The sequence below is a fragment of the Diadema antillarum genome, unplaced genomic scaffold (genome assembly GCF_040938485.1).
Source record: "Diadema antillarum isolate AM-2024a unplaced genomic scaffold, OU_Dant_1.0 scf00000040, whole genome shotgun sequence".
NCBI classification, from domain to species: Eukaryota; Metazoa; Echinodermata; class Echinoidea; order Diadematoida; family Diadematidae; genus Diadema; species Diadema antillarum.
Window position 1 is genome coordinate 1,588,641 of NW_027270929.1, and position 18,777 is coordinate 1,607,417.

Consider the following 18,777-nt stretch of genomic DNA (forward strand, 5'->3'; position numbering starts at 1 on the left):
CCCACAAATGTAAAAACGCCCACAAATGTAAAAACGCCCACAAATGTAAAAATACATCGCCCACAAACGTAAAAATCGCCCACAAATGTAAAAAACACCGCCCACAAATGTAAAAAATTTCAACCACAAATGTAAAAACGACAGCGCCCACAAATGTAAAAAACGCCCACTAATGTAGTAAAAAATTCAAACATCAACCACAAATGTAAAAATTTTTTACATTTGTGGTTGACGTATTTCTACTAGGTGGGCGTTAATGTAGACCCTTATTTCGTGCGTCTTTGATGTATACCAACTACTAGACGCGCGCTACTTAATTGCATGTATTCCGTGTACTGTGACCTGTCGAAGCCGATCCGTTTTCAGTTACGAGCGACATATGGGGACTGGAGCTCTAAAACTAAGGCCTTGTCACATCGTGTCTGGGGAAGCTTGCGGGTTGACTTGCGGGGAGTTTTCTCTCTTTTTTTTTTTTTTTGGTTTTGTTTTGTTTTGTTTTGTTTTTTCCTCCGGAGCTCCCTGCAGTGGTGTTGGCCCGCACTAGTACCCGAAGATGCGCACGCAAGTCTGATTTGCCAGTGTCGCTGGTCATCTCCGTGCATGTTGAGGGTCAGTTACTGCCTCTCTGCTGGTTAGTTGAGAGTATATAGACATTCTGTATGACTTTCTGCCATTTCAAATTACTTCAGAGGGATTCCTTTGCAGATAAGTCAGTCCTCACCCGCCGCCCAGAAACAGAAACTTGCAGGAAAACACACACACACTCACACACGAACGCACACACACACACACACACACACACACACACAAACAAACAGACAGAAGACAAGCATTTATCACAGTAGTACATGCAACGATACTCCATGGCAGGCAGTGGCGTATCTAGGGAAAACGGCGCCCGGGGCAAGCGCGAAAATTGCGCCCCTAATTTCTGAAAAAGTGTTCGACCCCAACCCCATCCCGGTAGGGACTTCAGACAAAGTCCATATGCTTTTTCAAGCACTTAAAAGGGGTCTTTTGAGGGTGATTTGAATGTAATGAATTTTGATAAATTTTGGCGAGCGAGCGCAGCGAGCGAGCGGAAAATTTTTGTATTTCAGCTTACCGTTGCTTATAAGACATGGAATTCTTGTCATTTTTTGCTTATCAAATCTTAGACTTCTAATCAAGATATACTGACGGCCTTACAGATAACGATTTATACCAACAAACTGAGGGTTTAAAAAATACTCCAAATTAGTACGCGCGAGTGCACCGAAATTTGTATATTTCCAAGTCATCATCACGTTTTGTTCTTATCTCTCTTTTTCTCTTTTTGATAAATTTGGCGAGCGAGCGCAGCGAGTGAGCCGAACATTTTTTGTATTTCAGCTTGCAAAACATGGAATTGTTGTCATTTTTTGCTTATTAAATCTTACAATTCTGCTCAAGATATAGTGACGACCTTACAGAAGACGATTTATACCAACAAACTGAGGACTAATACTCTAAATTAGTACGAGCGAGTGAGCCAAAATTTGTGTATTTCCGCGTCATCATTACGTTTTTTTTTTCTTATCTTTTTTTATTTGTTTTTTTTTTTGCCTCAACCCCCCCATGTTCATAACCGTTGGCGTCCTTTTGATCCAATCGGCGATCGCTTCAGAATGAATGAAATTGCAGCCGCTGCTCCTTACAACATTTTTCCTGCTAAATATACAATGACATGTGTGAACACAGTAGACATTGTCATTTTATCCGCGTCATCATCACGTTTTGTTCTTACCTTCTTTCTTTGATAAATTTTGGCGAGCGAGCGCAGCGAGCGAGCCGAAAAATTTTGTGTTTTAGCTTACAAAACATGGAATTGTTGTCATTTTTTGCTTATTAAATCTTACAATTCTACTCAAGATAGAGTGACGGCCTTATAGATAACGATTTATACCAACAAACTGTGGACTTGAAAAAAATACTCTAAATTGTACGAGCGAGTGAGCCGAAATTTGTATATTTCCGCGTTATCATTACGTTTTGTTCTTATCCTGCTTGATTTTTTTTTGCGCCCCCCTCCCCCTATGTTCGAAACCGTTGGCGCCTTTGTTTTGATCCAATTGGCGATCGCTTCAGAACGAAAGAAATTGCAGTCGCTGCTCCGTGAAACATTTTGCCTGCTAAATATAAAATGACATGTGTGAACACAATAGATATTGTCATTTTATCCGCGTCATCATCATGTTTTGTTCTTACTTTCTTTTTTTATATAAATTTTGGCGAGCGAGCGCAGTGAGCGAGCCGAAATTTTTTGTATTTCAGCTGACAGAACATGAAATTCTTGTGTGAACACAATAAACATTGTCATTTTGTCCGTGTCATCATCATGTCTTGTTTTTATCTTGTTTGATTTGGTCATTCTGCCCCCCCCCCCCCCCACCATTCTCCCTCCCCCCCCCCCCCTCTTTCCGGGCGAGTTTGTTTTTCTTTTTCATTTTCTTCTTCTTCTTCTTTTCTTTTTTCTTTTTTTTTTTCTTCTTCTTCGTTTTTTTTTCCTCTTTTTTCTTCTCCTTTCTTTTTTTTTTTCGTTTTTTGCGCCCCCAAGGAGTGGCGCCCGGGGCACGAGCCCCCCTTGCCCCCCCCCCCCCCCCCCCCCCCCCCCCCCCAGATACGCCACTGATGGCAGGTCGGCATGCAAATAGCAGGTAAGTGGCACGCGTCTAGCAGGTAAAACACAAGTACCGGTACGGAACTCTTAACATCTTTGTCCATCCGCAGAAATTGTACTGCTCGTACTCGCAACAAGCCTTCGTAACTTGCCCGGAGGCGCAGCTGCCCGCCGGAAAGGTGTGACACGCAGCACACCGTAACACACAGACAGACACACGCATGCACACAAGTCATCTCCCCCGCCGAACTCTCCACTACTATATACCCCCACACACGCACTCGTCTCCGTACACGTACACATTATTTTACAAGAAGTGCACTGCTATCCTGGAGAAGTGAGTCTATTTATATCAACGTACTATAGTAGTTTGTCGTTTTTACATTTGTGGGCGACGTTTGAAATTATTTTCACATTAGTGGGCGTTTTCTACATTTGTGGGCGATGTTAAATTTTTACATTTGTGGTCGATTTTCTACATTTGTGGGCGATGTATTTTCACATTTGTGGGCGTTTTTACATTTGTGGGCGTTTTTACATTTGTGGGTTTAACAGGGGGTTCTCGAGAGGACTGGATATCAAGCTGGAGAAAATTTTTGTAATAATTTGTGCCTAAATTGTGTTAATCAAAATAGACGTTTCTTTTAAACTTGCGTCCAATGAATTCCACACAGTTTAGCCCTGTGATTGTTTTAAAAAAAGTGTTAGCAGGATAACGTTCTATTAAAAGGTATGTTCATAAAATCATATAGAGTTTAACTGAACACTGAGCTGAACAGAACTATTTTTAATGAACATTTCAGAAAATAAATCCATATCGACATTTATGACATTGTTTTCCCTATTTCGTATGGTTTTCACACATTTTGTGTAAAAATAGAATTATTTTGATTTTGTAATCATTATCCCAAGTGTGCTTGGCAAATTGCCTCTGCAATTTCGTGGAAGGTAGACACTATTTTACACATGGGATTTGTTGCGCGATAGACACACCACCACACGGCCACATGTTGTACAGCGCTACACGGGTACCACGAAGGGGATTTTCACTGCATCTGCATCCTACAGTCACACGTGTGTAGTAGACACCGGCAAAAATGGCGTTTTCTTCAACTTCATCGAGATTGTTAGCGAATATAACAAGCCGTGCTTTGACGCAAGGAAGACAATTTAGTGTACTGAATTCATCAAAGAAATTTCTGTTGCGTGAACAACACGCGTCTCGTACATTCGCACGCTCCATGTGGAACCTCTCAAGTAGCCGGCGAAACTCCACGGGCAATCTAGGTGATGGCACGCCAGGTCCGCAGGCGAACGGAGTCGGCACGACGACGGTCCACTGGCCGAGTAAAACGTGTTCATGTGGTTGCGGAAGCCGGGCGAGTCTTCACACAAAAGGTGTTTGCTCTTTCCAAGGCCAAATTTAATAGTTACTTCTTCTTGTCAGAAAGTCTAACCATAGCCAAGTTTAAAGAGTAATAATAGGATTGCTGAGTAATCGATCGCCCAAGGATGCGGACATACAAAATGGCCATTTAATATGCTATTGTGCCTGGGTTGCAGTGGTGTAAATTGAATTAAGTTGTAGACCAGGCGATGTTAGGGACAGGGTCTAGGTTTTTGACCTTTGTTGAAAATATTATTAGAATATTGATCTTAGAATTCTATATTATTTTCAGTAATGTCTAGTGAGCCCCATGCCCTGGCGTGCAGTATAACTATTGAAATTTAAATATGAAAAGTCGTCAAGGAAGATGCCAAATTATATCCAAATCTGACATCAGATGCAGATGGGAGATCTTCATTTGGTTTGATTTGTCTTGTCTTGTCTTTTTCCTTTCTTTCTTTCTTTTTTGCGAGTGGACAGTGATGTAGAGTTATCAGAATTTAGCTAGGATTAAAGGTGATGGCTAGTACCTGTAACCTGATCAGTACAGTGGGAATCAGTGGAAATGCTGGGGGATGATTGTTCCAATCCTTGTGGGATTCATTTAAGAGTACATTATTATTTATATATCTATTGTTGTGTGAAAATGATTTGCTTCAGAATGGTTTCATATTCAAGTAATGTGCAGTTCAATATTTCCAGGTTAGCATGCCTGTACAGTGATGGGGCGATCGTTAACGGGCTGTTAACGATTGCTTTAGCTGCCATTTTTTTTTTTTTTTTGCTCTCCTGAACATTTGACATTTTGTAGATACGAGGTCTTGTCGCCCCAGCGACGACAGGGCTGCCAACTCTCACGCATTGAGCGTGAGACTCACGCAATTCAACCAATTTTGACTGTCTCACTCTGATAAACGAAATCTCACGCTAAACCCCCAAAATGGAATGTACATGACTACAAAATAAACATCTCAAAATTCTCTGATATTCTGAATATCGATATGCCCAAGCCCAAAATTTCGAGATTTTCCTGCGCGGGTGTAAAGCTTAACCAATAATAATCGTTTTCGGTTCGCGCGCAAAGACGAGCTATTGGATTACGATTGGTTTCTACCTATACCACCTGAGCGTAGCTTGTACTTTTGGCAAATTACAGTACATGTGTATGGCTATGACATATGACGTGTGCTTTTACATCGCTTTACATACACTGTGTACGTAGTACGTACGTACAGCCGCACAGCAGGCCGCCAGGCGCTAGCCAGGAGGTCGCTCCGCTCCCTCGCAGTGTCTCACGCCAAACACTCACCCAAAGTTGGCAGCCCTGCGACGATATATATGTACATGTATGTATATATATATATATATATATATATATATAATGCCTATTTTGTTTTCTGTGTTTTTTTAGCTGATGGTGAGCTGGTAAAATTTCTGCAAGAGGAGATTAATGTAGAGCAAGGCAGTCTGACAGATGTGCCCAAGGTTCCCGACTTTGATGTCAGCATAGATGGGGCAGACATCACTCTTGCCAGGCAGCTCAATGGTGAAAGGTACATTGAGACATGTACAACTGTATCTTCTGAAAGAATGTGTTTTGGACAAATCTCGGTCTTTTCCTTGTTGATCTCTTCGATAGAAAATGCCTGTGAGATTGGCATACTGTTACAGATAGAGAAATGATGGTTGGTTTGTGATACAATTTTGTATGCAAAGACTGTTTGAGGTAACCAATGAAACAGTTGTGTATCATTGTCTTCAAATGGTCAAAACTGCAGTACCTGTCATGTAATTTAGGAGCAAACAACTCCTTGTGTGGATGGTAATTCATTGCAAGTTTTGTTAATTATGTGTCTCTAGTCCTTTTGAAAAGTTTTGTGAATCAGTAGCACAGATATATACTTGATAGATAAAGCTGTATTTCATCATCCAGAAAAAAAAAATCCTCTATCCTAGCCAACATACTTCAGCTTATACATGTACATAAACTACACATATCTGTGTCAGCTAGAAAAACGAATCTAATAACAAATTGCAAGATTAATGTATACATCTATCAGTAGCTTGCTAGTTGCTGCTTCCCAAAATAATTCCTTTTAATCGCTATTTATTACCATGTGGCCCAAGAGCTGTAGGATCTAGATGTCAGCAAAATTTGGATTTTCAAATTTCTTAGTGACATTGACATAATCAGACCTAACGTTCTGTGAAAATGATCATGTCAAATTTCCTTTTGCTTTCAGCTTAACATTGTATAAAAACAATACCTTTATAATGTAATGTGAAGTCAGCTCATCAGCAGGTTAATGAGGGTAAAGAATGTCAATTAAAGAGAGTCACTATTTTTAGTTCTTTGTGTTCCACAGTTTAAGCCCCCTTTGTGCCACGATATTCTGAGATCACAATGCATGAGCGCTTTTGAAAAACCAAAGCTGTGTAACTATTCATCAGTGTTTTTGCCAGAAATGCAGAACAAATTTGTGGAGAAAATTGCAAAGCTTGCTGTGATGTAACGGTTATGACATAGCTTTGGCTATTAATTCCTGTGAAAAGCCAGTATTCAAAACAATTGGGCTATGCCTGGTTGTATGTTTGAGAAATATATGTGAAGTTGACAAGCCACTGACTGAGTTTGCATGTGAATGTGGCACTTAAAGAGCTAGTATGTTCTGGTAGAAGGGGGTACATTGTGACTTGAGTGATGCATGTACAGCTACATCCACACCTCTATTTATGATGTAATGATACAGTGAACTGATTGCATTGTTCTCCATCTTCTCACCCTTGTGCAGAGTGGTTGTGAAGTTCAACGTCAACCATTCAGTCGAGATGGAAGGAGGAGCCCTGGCGGAACAAGACCAGCAAGAAGCAGCACCAGAGGTAACAATCCATCCAGGTTTAGAGGCTGTAAGGCTGTAGTCCATCTTTGAGTCATCCGTGAACAGTGCATGATTTCATTCAAGGGAACTAAATGTTGTTTCTGGGTAATAGTTTATCAGAGATTTTGCCAGATAGGAACAGATTCTCATCTGAGGGGATACTCTGCAAAGTTTGTGTGTGTGTGTGTGTGTGTGTGTGTGTGTGCGATCTGTCAGTTTGAATAACTACAGGTATTGTGTGTAGTGAGTTGTCCAGGAGAATTGTGAGTCCATCAGTAGTCATTATTTTTATGCCTCCGCCAATGAAGTGGCCGGAGGCATTATGTTTTCGGGTCGTCCGTCCGTCCGTCCGTCCGTCCCGTTTTGTTTTTGTCGATATCTCAAGAACCCTGAGATGGTTTTGCATCAAACTTGGTATGAGGGTATATCCTGGGGGTATGATACTTTGTTTGGATTTTAGGGTCACGAGGTCAAAGGTCAAAGGTCACAGGTTAGTTTGTGAAAAAAAGGTTGAAATTTCATGTTTTTCTCCATATCTTGGTTCAAGGTATCTTCATGGAACTTAGTATATATGCATGTACCGATAGGCAGTGATTATCTAGGGAAGTTGGGGGGGTCATGGGTCAAAGGTCAAGGTCAACTCCTCAAAATATCACTACTTTCCTTATATTTATGCAATGCCTGAAGGATTTTTTTCTTTTAATGCATGTATAACCCAATAAATATTTTGTGGGAAGTTTCTTGCCAAAAGGTCAAAGGTCAAAAGGTCAAGTGAAAGTGCTAAATTGCACTTCTTCCTCCATATCTCAAAAGTTAATCAAGGTATTATCATGAAACTTACATATCTATGCATGTTCTACCTAACAGTGATTCTCTTTGGAACTGTGAGGTCAAAGGTCAAAGGCCAGGTTTAGATAATACTATTTTACCATTTGATACTGAAATTATACTTTTTCTCAATACCTTGAAAATTACTCAATGCATAAACTTATAAAAGGGTCAAAAGTCAAGTAAAAATCATCAGTTCCCCAAAATACCTGCACTCTGACATTTTAATCATTCATCCAATTGAACCTAGTTCTAGGAAAGTGAACATTCAGCACATTTGTGGCAAACCTGTCATTTCAATATTTTGCCAATTGTGTGAAACTGTCATCACACATTGTCAAGACATTGTACTATAGACCTATTAGGAGAACCATGCATTATGGCGGAGGCATACACCAGTCGCCGTAGCGACATTTCTAGTTAAACATAGTATGAGTAGGGATGATTGTCCATTACAGTGGCTCATTTGAATAGATCAGAATTGTTGCTGGCCCTTGAGAAACAATACATGTATTATGTAAGGAACAGCAACACTCTAACCTTCTTGACTGTACATTTGTTTCCCAGACACCAATATCTGTAAAACGAATATGAAGATGACTACATGCAATGTGCAATCGTTATGATGTCATAAGAACAAATTTGAAGCAACTGAAAGCCACCTACTATCTACTGAAAGAAAAGAAACTGTACAATTATTTGTTTTTCTGCCCCTGCCAGATGAGGTCATATCCAGATTTCTCAGTGGAGGTCAGTAAAGAAGGCACCAACACCCTGAGGATAAGCTGTGCCTTCCAGCGAGACGAAGCTCTTGAAGACCAGGAGCCCGACCCCGAGGAGGAGGAGGAGCTGTTCCTGATCGACGAGGTCCTCTTCACCAGGGGTGGTGCTTCCACAGAGGCCTCCGAAGCTGCGTATCGTGTCGGGTCAGAGGTCATGAATGGGGTGAGGCAGGAGCTTCCTTTTCCTTTTCTCTCCTTCCCTTTGCTTTTCCTTGCCTAACATAACAATATTCTTTTCTCATTAAGGCTTCTCTTTTTCTATACTTGCCTATAGTTATTTTCCTATCTTTCTTCCATCACTGAAGTAAATTGAACCAAATGGATAGTACACATCCTTTTGAAATACATCTACAACATTTTTTGTCATTGTATGTTTTTAGATGTGTATTAATGATAAAATACTGAAGACGCCATATATTTCACGAGGCTAAATTTTTGCGAATCGGGATGTCTCGACGATTTCGCGAGTGGTTAATTCATGATCATGGAGTACAATACTTAATGGAGAAATGTATGCGTGCACGTCAGATTCTTGCAGGGATCAGAGTCAATATTTTTGTGTGTCTTTAAATTCACAAATAGCACCTGACGCGTGAAAATGAAAACCTTGCGAAATATTCTGCGTATACAATATTTCATTGAAGGGGCAGATTTCCTAAAGTACTGCGATTGCTAGAATTGTGATACTGAATGGTTTAAATATATATGCAAGTTGAAAATCCAAGCTTCTTGATCTTGTGAAGATGCATTTAAGTCTGAAGTAAAACTGTTTTCTTTTCAAGTGAAAAATAGGATTTAGCTTGACAGGAGTGTTAGGGATAAAATTTTCATATTCATCAACTGTCTGGATGGCCCATGCATAAATCATTGATTATGATTCAGCAATGTATTCAGGCTGATTAGGAAAGTACTGACATTCAGTAAACAACTTCTTCTCTTCCCTCATGACAGTAAAAAATAAAGTAAAGTGAAGGCTGTGATGTTTGTTTTCTTCAATCCTTCCTGTTTACTAGGATCTGTATGACCATCTGAAGAACTACCTTGCCGACCGCGGCATCGACAACCAGTTTTCCGAGAAGCTGTCTGACCTCGCCAGCGCAGTGGAGCACCGGCAGTATATCAACTTTTTGGAGGAGCTTAATAGTTTTCTCAAACGTTGATAGAATCATCACATTGTTCCAAAGAGCAGATTCAGTCTTTTTTTCTTTTTTAATTTTGTGTTAAGCCCCATCATTCATGTGTTGAGGAAAATAGCAACATGTGTCAATTGTAATAATGCTCTGTACCAACATGTTCATAAAAGAGATTTGAAGCAAAATATTCAACCAGGCCTGATTAAGTGTGATTAGACATGCTTTATTTGGTGAGACAATAGCTGAAACTATTTCCCTGGAGGCTATTTTCCGTATCTCGTACTGCCTTGTACCTTCCAAGGCTGGTGAAGTGCATTTGACCAGATCCATAATGACTATACAGACTACACATTGACATGCTCTCAGTGACATCCAGCTCCCAGTCACATGTGTACCAGAGTGAGTTCCATGAACCTATTTGCTGTGTGTTCATGCTACATATCACTCAAATATTCTGTGTTCATATCCATAATGATTATGATTATGTCAGCAAGGTGACATTGTTGCAAAGTCAGGATTCAGTTTAATTCAGAGCCATTTGAAAAATCAAGAGATCCCATCACCCCCCCCCCCCAAAAAAAAGGAAACTGTTCCCCAAGGAAATTTTCATTTTGAATAACAAGCAATGATACCAATGCTCCAGCTCCATAGAATTTTAGTGAAATAGGAGAGATTTTGAGAAAGTCATTATGATTCAAAAGCCATCACTAGTAGTCTGCAAGAGCAAACAGTCATGTGACTCTATGGTCATGTGACTTGAGTCATATGATTAGTCATGTGACAAGTTATGTGACTGATATGATTTCCATTGTGCTTCTGTTTTGCTTCCAACATAAAATGACACTTTTACTGATTTTCTTAAATGATTTTCATGAATCTGCTGAATGCAGATTTTCATGAGAAACACCATGTCATGGCATGTTCTGAAATAGAGAAGTCAAATTCATTGTAAAGATTCTATAAAATCAAACTTCTGGTCTCTGTTGGTGAGAAAACAAATGATGAGTATGACAACATAAGCTGATTATAAAGACTGATGTAGGATGCCTTGTTAGAGGAATTGGTGAAATTCAGATAATTGGTGAAATTCAGATATTTATGATATCAGGCAACTTTTCTTTAATTCTCACCAAACTGTTCTTTTGCTCTTACTACCCTTGTTGGTAACAACACACTCTTCTTTCTGTCTAGACAAACATCTAGCTGATAAATCACAGAACGAAAATGAACAGGACTAATAAACTTTATGAATCCTAGCATATGCTTACTTGTAAGGAGTGGGTGCAGTGTTTTCTATTGCTCAACATTCAAACACACTTGACCTTGAGAGTGCCAATTGCACTGGATATGCACCTATCATGTCGAAATACGACAAGAATCTGTCTGTTGGGTATGTTTCATCATTAATATTGGACATGTACTAGCCTCTGTGTTGACTCGGTATTAAAGATCGAGTTCCAAGTCTTTGGCATCACTTTTAATAAAGTTGCAGTATTCCAGTCAAACAGTTATGTGCCACCTTTTGTTATCAACCGAGTGTCGGTGTACACAGTATATCCTTTAACCTTTATAAAGGTATAAACAAATCTACATATACAGTATTTATAAATGATTGTAATTCAGAACATACACATGAACATGATCAAAATATGATTGGTACAGAAAATCCAGTACAACTTGCGACAGCCAGTGCCTTGTGCAAACTGCAGATGACGTCATGGTAACTTAAAATCATGCTCAGATTCTAGCTGCCTACCAACACACTTTACACTAGATTGCTGCCCAATCAATTGTACAAGGCTCACAAATCACACTGGCATCACTGGGCAACCTTCGCAAATCAAATTTATCGAGTTCGACTTGTCCGCTAACAACGAGTTGATCGAAGAGGGCAGGCTTCGTCCATCAAAGAATGACACAATGTTTGTGCGGCACTGATTTGTCTCTCCCCGTCGCTACCTGCACAACGAAAGATAAGAATTATGACGTGGGAATCTCGAATTACTAAACATACACAGTTTCATTCTTTACTTTGAAGGGTGCAGAATTGACTACTTTCTTTTTGTGACAGATCGAGAAACTTACGTGTCGTATCAACACTCGAAAAAATAGCGTCAAGTTGGCTCTTGCCATTCGAGTCACAAAAGGAAATTTACAACTCTGTACAGTGCACTCCCGTTATAACGAACACGGTTATAACGAAATTCCGGTTACATCGAAATAAAAATTCAGGCCGCAACATTATCCTACCTATTTTTTCTTTTTTATTGTTTATTTGTTCGGTTATATGGAAATTTCGAAATGTGGGTCCCGAGGACTTCGTTATAACGGGAGTCCATGGTATTTCTCTTTCCAAATTGTGGTATCATTCAATTTAGAATGCATGTTTTGTTTTACGCAGATCCTAAATCCAAAAAAGTACATTTCTGTGCTCATTCGAGCTGCACAAGGAATTTTGCAACTCGGAATTTCTCTTTCCAAATGTGATACATATATCATTCAGTTTAGAATGCATGTTTTGTTTTATGCAGATCCTAAATCCAAAAAAAGTATATTTGTGTGCTCATTCGAGCTGCACAAGGAATTTTGCAACTCTGAATTTCTCTTTCCAAATGTGATACATATATCATTCAGTTTAGAATGCATGTTTTGTTTTACGCTGATCCTATATTAAAAAGTACATTACACTTTTGTATGCTCTAGAGTGCTGAAATGGAAGTAAGTTTATGAATCTTTCCATAGCCAAATCTTATGCTAGAGTTGCCAAGCAATGGCGTGAATGATGAAATGTAGGCCTTTTCTTTCTGAGTGATGTTACAGATGTCCAAACTTTTCGGTTTGGACCTACAAAGTAAATAAAGAAAAGGGGGTTGGGCAAACGGACGGGAGAGTAGTTTGGCGTTTGTTGACAATGTTTTTTTTTTTGTTTTTTAATATACATTTCATAAAACGGACAATACATTTCATTTGTCAAAGGATGTATTTCTGTCAGACACACTCAAACAGAGAGACACACAAGGTTTTACTACTCACCAGGAGTCGCCGATCGGTATATCGATCTCCCCAGGCCATCGTCATTTCCCTCGACATCGAATGTTGGCGCTGTGGCGTTGGCACATCGCCATATTCCGAAAGTTCCGACTGACTGACGGAAAGACCCGAGTGCCTGTCCGTCACCGCAGATTTCTGGATCGTGTCATGTTCGTGCGCTGTTCGACCGCCACTCGGTCTCCTTCCTGTGGTTCCAGAGCCTCTTATGGAAACTGAAGTCAAGAACATGGATTCCGCACGCGTCCTGTCGGCCTCGTCGTGTCTGAGCATCGATGCCTCACAACGTTTATGCGTTGACGAGTCTACTTTTCCTTCTAAGCTGCGTTCGGCAATCTTCGGGGGAATTTCGGAAGTTGGCGTCTCCAGTATGCTTTTCTCGTCTTGCCAGTATGACCTCGTTGGCTGGTCAACCCGAATGGTTGGAGGACTGTATCGCTGACTGCGCTCGATGGGACAGGTGCACCTTTTACATAGGTTGGGTTTTAACTTAGTACGAGGGATGAATGTGGTTGCCATCGCAACTGCTGGCTAAAGAGCAGAGAGAGAGAGATGGGGGGGGGGGGAGAAAGTATTGAGATCTGTAACATCAATGATGTGACGGAAGAGGATCAGCACAGAGGCTAATAAAGGAGAGGGGCATGGGTCTATACCGTTCTCGGAGATTCACGGTTCTGTAGTTTCCTTCTGATAGCACTTAAATGATTAATCATGAGACCCTCTGTTGATAGCCCAGCTCTTCCAACAGATTTGCTCGTGGGGATCAGTTAAAATGGAATCACAGTAGAGGAAAAATATGACAGCAACAAATCAGAAAATCTACAGTACATTCCGAGGAAAGAAGCGGTACATGACGTACAGTACATCTATTATGTGCAACACACTTTGCTTTTTTTTTGTGTTCACATTTGCTGATGTTACGCAGTATCATCAAAGTCAACTTGTGCTATCACAGAAATTCTTTTACTTCAGGCTTCCTCGACATAAAAGTAAACGGAGCAGTCCAATTTAGTTCGCTATGACTGCGAACTGTTCTACACCTCTGGGAGGGAAGTTACAATGCTTGTTGGCTTGTTTGAGAAACATAGTGTTTAACGTCAGCTTGCATCTAACGAACGCTCCTCACAACAACTAGCGAAGTGACTTGTGTGACGCTGCGTGGAATGGTGCCTTGGCTACACTTACGAACTCATCATGGCACGTACCTTGAGAGTGATGAGAAGGTCAAAGGGGAATCCGTTGGGGTTACTGACACAGTCTTGGAAGAACAGCTGTGTTTGTGCCCTCTCGTGTTTGGAAACTCCGCCGTCGAGGTATGCCACAAAGATGAGGCGATCTAAATTTTGTGAAAAGACGGGAAAAATATTGACAGGTGAACTAAACGTATCAATCAGTGGCGTATCTAGGGAAAACGGCGCCCGGGGCAAGCGCGAAAATTGCGTCCCTAATTTCTGAAAAAGACTAGTGTTCAACCCCAACCCGATCCCGGTAGGGACTTTAAGCAAAGTCCACATGATATGCTTTTCAAGCCCTTAAAAGGGGTCTTTTGAAAGTGATTTCAATGTAATGAATTTTGATAAATTTTGGTGAGCGAGCGCAGCGAGCGAGCCGAAAATTTTTGTATTTCAGCTGACAAAACATGGAATTCTTGTCATTTTTTGCTTATCAAATCTTACAATTCTAATCAAGATAGTGACGGCCTTATAGATAACGATTTATCTATACCAAGAAACTGAGTACTCTAAAAGATATTCTAAATCAGGGGGGCATTTCATGAAGCATTTTGTCCGACAACGTTGTCGGACAAAATTTGCTCTCAGCCAATCAGAAGCAAGGATTTCAGTAGCTTTTAACAGTTTGTCAGACGAGATATCTGACAAATTGCTTCATGAAATGTCCCCCATGTACGCGCGAGTGAGCCGAAATTTGTATATTTCCGCGTCATCATGACATTTTGTTCTTATCTCCTTTTTGTTTTGATAAATTTTGGCGAGCGAGCGCAGCGAGAGAGCCGAAAATTTTTGTATTCAGCTTACAAAGCATGGAACTCTTGTCATTTTTTGCTTATCAAATCTTACAATTCTAATCAAGATATAGTGACGGCCTTATAGATAACGATTTTTACCAACAAACTGAAGACTTGAAAAAATACTCTAAATTAGTACGAGTGAGTGAGCCGAAATTTGTATATTTCCGCGTCATCTTTACGTTTTGTTCTTATCTCCTTTTTGTTTTGATAAATTTTGGCGAGCGAGCGCAGCGAGCGAGCCGAAAATTTTTGTATTTCATCTTACAAAACATGGAACTCTTGTCATTTTTTGCTTATCAAATCTTACAATTCTAATCAAGATATAGTGACGGCCTTATATAGATAACGATTTTTACCAACAAACTGAGGACTTGAAGAAATACTCTAAATTAGTACGAGCGATTGAGCCGAAATTTGTATATTTCCGCGTCATCATTACGTTTTGTTCTTATCTTGTTTTTTTTTTGGCGCCCCCCCCCCCCTGTATTTTCGAAACCGTTGGCGCCTTCTTTTGATCCAATTGGCGATCGCTTCAGAACGAAAGAAATTGCAGCCGCTGCTCCGTGAAACATTTTGCCTGCTAAACATAAAATGACATGTGTGAACACAATAGACATTGTCATTTTATCCGCGCCATCATCACATTTTGTTCTCACCTTCTTCTTCTATATAAAATTTAGAGAGCGAGCGCAGCGAGCGAGCCGAAAATTGTTGTATTTCAGCTTACATAACATGGAATTCTTGTGTGAACACAATAAACATTGTCATTTTGTCCGAGTCATCATTATGTTTTGTTTTTATCTTTTTTTGATTTGGTTTTCTGCCCCCCCCCCCACACCATTCTTCCTCTCTCCCCCCCCCCCCCCCTTTCCGGTGAGTTGTTTCTTCTTCTTCTTCTACTTCTTCTTTTTTTTTCTTTTTCTTTTTTCCTTTTTTCTTCCTTTTTTCTTTTTTCTTTCTTTTTTTTTTGCGCCCCCAAGGAGTGGCGCCCGGGGCACATGCCCCCCTTGCCCCCCCCCCTAGATACGCCACTGGTATCAATACAAAGGAATTTAGCTTCAGAATGAATTTTTCCTCACAACACTCAAGAACAGAAAGCAATGAAACATATATTGGCTGTCGGGGTAATTTCACAATGACCCCGCTGTAATGAAGGTATCGACCGATCGTAAGGTCAAGGTCATCTGCTTTACCATTTGCGGCGACATTGAGTTCTGGATAATATAGTACTATTGCAGGCTACATTCGAATGACTAAACGAGAGAATAAAAAAAAAGACAATCACCAAAGTGGTAAGGGAGTCCTCAAACATATATGAATTAACGAATTGCCAATGAATTTTGAAGTTTTAGATCAGGGGTCGATATTGTCAAATCGTTATTTACTTTTCCTGCTTATTGGTGAAGTCAGTTCTGACCCTTTTGCCGCCGACCGATCACGGCGGTCGGGACTTATCATATCGTAGGTGATCGTTCCGCCGGGAAGGGTGCGCCCGTACGTCAGAGCGTGGATCTGGTCGACTACGAGCCCCGTGCGCCCGAAATCGACACACCAGCTGATGGAGCCGCTGGAATGTCTTGGCTTTCTGGTCAGATACGCCTGCGGCAAGGATATAGACGTGTATATGGATTACGGCTCTGAATAAGCCTTCATAGGAATATTGTCTGAGAACCTAACACACACACCCAGAACAAGCGCATTATATCTCAGCGATTATTCTGTGGCACCGTATCACAAGAAGATGCTTACGATGTCATCTTTGTAGTAACCTCGAGGAATTGTATATCTAAGGGAGTCGATCTGTCTCCTTGAACACAATAATAATCATACTTATACGAGTAATGCTCAAGGAGACCATACCACACACACTCTCATTGCCAACTAGTGTTTGCAATTATATTTTTTCTTTAAGATTCCTTCATCAAACCTTAGAATGGAAGGGTAATTTCAGTCTGGTCTATTCCGTATTTTTATTCATTCGCGGGGTAGCTCCGTTCTCACGACATAATGGTTTCAACCGCATATACGTAATACTCCGACGATGGGCATTGACGGAGATGCAGTATATTGACGCAGCGAAAGTAAACTTTTTCTGTAGTCAAATATACATCTTCATCGAAATACACATTTATTATGTATATGAGGTAAAATTATTATGCAGACACCCAAAAATCACTACCCTGCTGGACAAAATTAGTAATAAACTTTGAAGTAGCGGGGAATAACAAGCTGGCTTTGCGATATATCAAAATGAAATTTTAAACGTTTGTTGTTTGTCTGTTTTATTTTGGTTTGGTTTTGGGTTTGTTTGTTTTTTGTTTGTTTGTGTTGGGGGGGGGGGTATGCTTACCCACTCTCCTCTTTCAGGACCCTTGATGGCGTGGTAGCGCTGCATGTTCACCACCGTGAATGCACCCGCTTTCCACCCCCGAACTTCCGGGCTGGAGGAGTCTCCTCGGTAGTAGGAATCGTTCCTGGTGCTATACTGGAGACGGAAGCACCCAACCCGCGCTTCTTGCTCAGTCAGTGTAAACACGTGGTTTGGGTAATGGACCTACAAGATGATAAAGATGACATGAAAAGTATCGCTTCTGTAAATGTGTTTGCCGCAAAGACACTTGCTATATAAGCAATAAACAAAACACACCACCACCCCTAAAAACAAACAATCATGAAAGTAAAAATATGATATACACCAGGGAGTCAATGTGTTTCGCGCGTGTTTCGCATCTATGTTAACCCTATTTCCGCGGGGGGGGGGGGCATTTTGCCCCCCCCCCTCGACGTTTCGCGTGATTATGCCGCAACGCGTGATGCTCTCGCCGCGACATTATATGACTTTTTTCTTTCAAGTGTCGCGCAACTTTTGAGACCAAATTTGTCGCTCCCGGGCATACTGTTTTGAAGCCACGCCCCTTTGAAAAAAATTCCTCGACCCAAAAATTGATTTTGTGTACAAATCCAACGTAAATTGTGTTTTTGCAATTCATTCATATAAAAATAAATATTTTTACTTTCAAGGCTGATAATGATTTATTTTAGCCTGATTATGCTTTAAAAAGTTTCTGCGACAAATTTAGACAAAAAACCCAACAAAAACAAAAAGTAAAAAAACAAAGAAATACATAAGAAATTCAATAAACAATGAAATGCACAAGAAATAATCATGAAGCCGAATTTTTACTTCAATATTATTGTTGAGGATATTGAAAATAAAATAATGTTCACCAAAAATTAGAAGTCTTGGAGCTTTATTTTTTTATTTAAAGGCAAAAAAAATATTTTTGCATAACTTAGCATAAATCAATTAACATAAAATACATAAGTTAAAGTTTGAAAAATCTAACTACACAGTCTTGTAGATTACATTGGCCTCTACCGTAGTGCAAATTTTCGCGAGGATCGCGCGATCCACGACCGAGATCTGAAGGGGGGGGGGGGGGGGGGGGGGGGGCAAAAAGCCCCCCCCCCCCCCCCCCCCCCCGTGGTTTCAAGTCCCTCAAAAAACCCGGTGGGATTAGGGTTAAGAAACTTGTTTCACTTCAGTGTTGAGATCCATGCTCAAACTCCGCGCGTAGGGTAAGACAATGTTTTCACCATGCATAGAGCAAATGTGCGTATTACGTGAATCCAAATAGAGTCTCTCCAATAGTGTTTAGTCTACAAATGAGACGCACATCAAAGACAAATTCATACTTCTCAACCACAGCTACTGTTCTTATTCTTGTAAATTCAGCCTATGGCTCATCTATACGTCAAGAGGCTTTCATTCTCTTTGGAAGTGCGCCTGAAGATGACATATTTTGTTATCATCATGACAACATGTAATGTGTCATTTTCATTTTTCAACGGTTCAGAGAAATGAACATTCGTAAAGAGAGATGTATGCTCATTTTACGTCTGTTTGAAGGTGTGTGTGTGTGTGTGTGTGTGTGTGTATGTGTGGTTCTCCACACACATGCTATTTTACCATGCTCTTTAGAAGTTCTAGATTCAAGAGGATGCGATTTTTCTCACTTCTTTTTTCACGTATTGCTATATACTAATACTCTG

The 18,777-nt window shown here is 40.4% G+C and overlaps 1 protein-coding gene across 1 annotated transcript; it reads left to right on the forward strand.

Annotated features, from left to right (window-relative positions):
• The first annotated feature begins 3,735 nt into the window (after nucleotides 1–3,735).
• LOC139711986 (complement component 1 Q subcomponent-binding protein, mitochondrial-like) lies at nucleotides 3,736–10,018 on the forward strand. The gene is made up of 5 exons (XM_071623833.1): nucleotides 3,736–4,036; nucleotides 5,437–5,578; nucleotides 6,818–6,905; nucleotides 8,453–8,677; nucleotides 9,528–10,018. Exons 1-5 carry the CDS (start codon nucleotides 3,736–3,738, stop codon nucleotides 9,672–9,674), a joined length of 903 nt encoding a protein of 300 aa, XP_071479934.1. The 3' UTR covers nucleotides 9,675–10,018.
• The last annotated feature ends 8,759 nt before the right edge of the window (nucleotides 10,019–18,777 follow it).

Excerpts from the sequence above, each read along its gene's own strand:
- LOC139711986 (XM_071623833.1), top strand. The coding sequence starts at position 3,736 with ATGGCGTTTTCTTCAACTTCATCGAGATTGTTAGCGAATATAACAAGC. Across the intron at positions 4,037-5,436 it reads GGCGAGTCTTCACACAAAAG|CTGATGGTGAGCTGGTAAAA; the intron begins GTGTTTGCTCTT and ends GTGTTTTTTTAG. Across the intron at positions 5,579-6,817 it reads AGGCAGCTCAATGGTGAAAG|AGTGGTTGTGAAGTTCAACG; the intron begins GTACATTGAGAC and ends ACCCTTGTGCAG.